The 2,158-nt window shown below is 36.9% G+C and overlaps 1 protein-coding gene across 1 annotated transcript; it reads left to right on the top strand.

Annotated features, from left to right (window-relative positions):
• Window positions 1-1,405: 1,405 nt before the first annotated feature.
• On the top strand, window positions 1,406-1,957 carry LOC106464537 (the record flags this gene model as incomplete). The annotated part of the gene is made up of 1 exon (XM_013924682.1): window positions 1,406-1,957. A coding segment is annotated over one exon (552 nt), but the record flags the coding sequence as incomplete, so codon positions are not given.
• Between the last annotated feature and the right edge of the window lie 201 nt (window positions 1,958-2,158).

Raw genomic sequence — 2,158 nt, 5'->3', positions numbered from 1 at the left:
AAAATAAATAAGAATAGTAGTTAAAACAAAGGTTGAAAAATAATAAGAAATGTAGTGAAAACAAAAGGTTAAAAAATAAATAAGAATAGTAGTGAAAACAAAGGTTGAAAAATAATAGAATGTGTGAAAACAAAGGTTAAAAATAATAGAATGTGTTAAAACAAAGGTTGAAAAATAATAGAATGTGTGAAAACAAAGGTTAAAAAATAATAGAATGTGTGAAAACAAAGGTTAAAAATAATAGAATGTGTGAAAACAAAGATTAGAAAATAATAGAATGTGTGAAAATAAACGAGAAATAAAATGATATGTAAAGAAAGTAAAATTTGATTATTGAAAAGTTTGTTTGTTTTTTGCCTTGCTAGGCACAAAGCTACACGAGGGGCTATCTGTGATCTGCCCACGATTGGTATGAAACAGCCTGGTTAAAAAGAAAATTATTAGCTTAGATAAATTATGCTCTTATTCGAACAAATTCGCAATGAAATGAATTGGCAAATATATATTTGATAGAGTATCAACAATAAGGTTGGTTGGTTGTTGTTGATAAGTGCACACCTACACAATAGATCATCTATGCTCTGCCCAAATGGGGCATCTAAACCCGATTTTTAGGGTTGTAAGCTTGGAAGAGGTATCGCTGAGACACTGGGGGCCAATAGAAAAGAGTAAATTAAAACGTCTGTCTGCTATCAAGCAAATTACTCAGAATTCCGATCTTTAAAGCATTGTATAAATACTAAGCTTAGTATAAAACTATCGTCGTATAAATTAGCATTACAAAGTTAGCTACTTTAATTGTTTTAAGCAGTAAACTCTCTAATGTTTTGAATTAATGAACAAGTTTCTCTGAAAGCAATTAAAGCAAAACAAATAACCCTAAAATGGAACTGACTGAGCAGACAAAGCTGAAAACAGATACCGAGAGAGAGAATAGAACTTACAGAGAATGCTGGAAAATAAGACCATATACCAGTGCCGGACAAAGGTTGGGGGAAGCCCCCTTACCTATGCTTATTTTTACTAATCAAATTTTATTGAAACGAACGTAAGTTTTACAAAAATATGTTTAACAAATTTACGAAATTTATTTCGATTTTATGTGTCTAATATGAAATCGAGTATGCCGAAAAAATATCATTGGTTAACATAAGTTAGCAAACGATTGAAACGTGTTTAAAATCAAATCTTTAATACAGTAAGAACGCTCTGCCTCACATACGGGGACATCCATTGATAGAAAGATGCAAACAGAGATGTACACGTTAGGGAACACACTCGCTACCACATCTTTATACACACTCGCCACCATCACTTTGGGAGGTGTTTGGTCTTCTTTACAGTGAATGGTACACTCCTTGGAGCACTCATCCTTACATTTGTTTAGAATTTAGACTATTGATAGGAAGCTTTCGGAATTGCTCGAACTTGTCATAGGAATCAGGATGCAAATCTGCAGGATACTGGAGTAGTAAACGAAGTACGTGTAATTCGGCCAGTGGCGGATACTGGAGTAGCAAACGAGGTACGTGTAATTCGGCCAGTGGCGGATACTGGAGTAGCAAACGAAGTACGTGTAATTCGGCCAGTGGCTGATACTGGAGTAGCAAACGAAGTACGTGTAATTCGGCCAGTGGCGGATACTGGAGTAGCAAACGAGGTACGTGTAATTCGGCCAGTGGCTGGTACTGGAGTAGCAAACGAAGTACTTGTAATTCGGCCAGTAGCTGATACTGGAGTAGCAAACAAAGTACGTGTAATTCGGCCAGTGGCTGATACTGGAGTAGCAAACGAGGTACGTGTAATTCGGCCAGTAGCTGATACTGGAGTAGCAAACGAGGTACTTGTAATTCGGCCAGTAGTTGATACTGGAGTAGCAAACGAAGTACGTGTAATTCGGCCAGTGGCTCTTCCGATGCAAATAACGACAGACAATGAAATGTCTTTTGAAGTTTAGCATATTCCCCATGTCGATGTTCCAGTTGCTTTTTTATGTGTGTTTATGATTGGCAAATAGCAGCTGCCATTAGTACAACCAGTGTCGTCATTCATTGTTTTGTCGTCTGATGCTGTACTCCTGAGACACAACGTCCATCTTCTGCTTAGCGGAGTCTTCAAACTCTGTGGACTTATCAATGTCAAGACTCAGGTGTGATAC

This window comes from Limulus polyphemus, unplaced genomic scaffold (assembly GCF_000517525.1).
Source record: "Limulus polyphemus unplaced genomic scaffold, Limulus_polyphemus-2.1.2 Scaffold1679, whole genome shotgun sequence".
Classification (NCBI taxonomy): Eukaryota; Metazoa; Arthropoda; class Merostomata; order Xiphosura; family Limulidae; genus Limulus; species Limulus polyphemus.
This window is presented reverse-complemented; position numbering and strand designations above follow the sequence as displayed.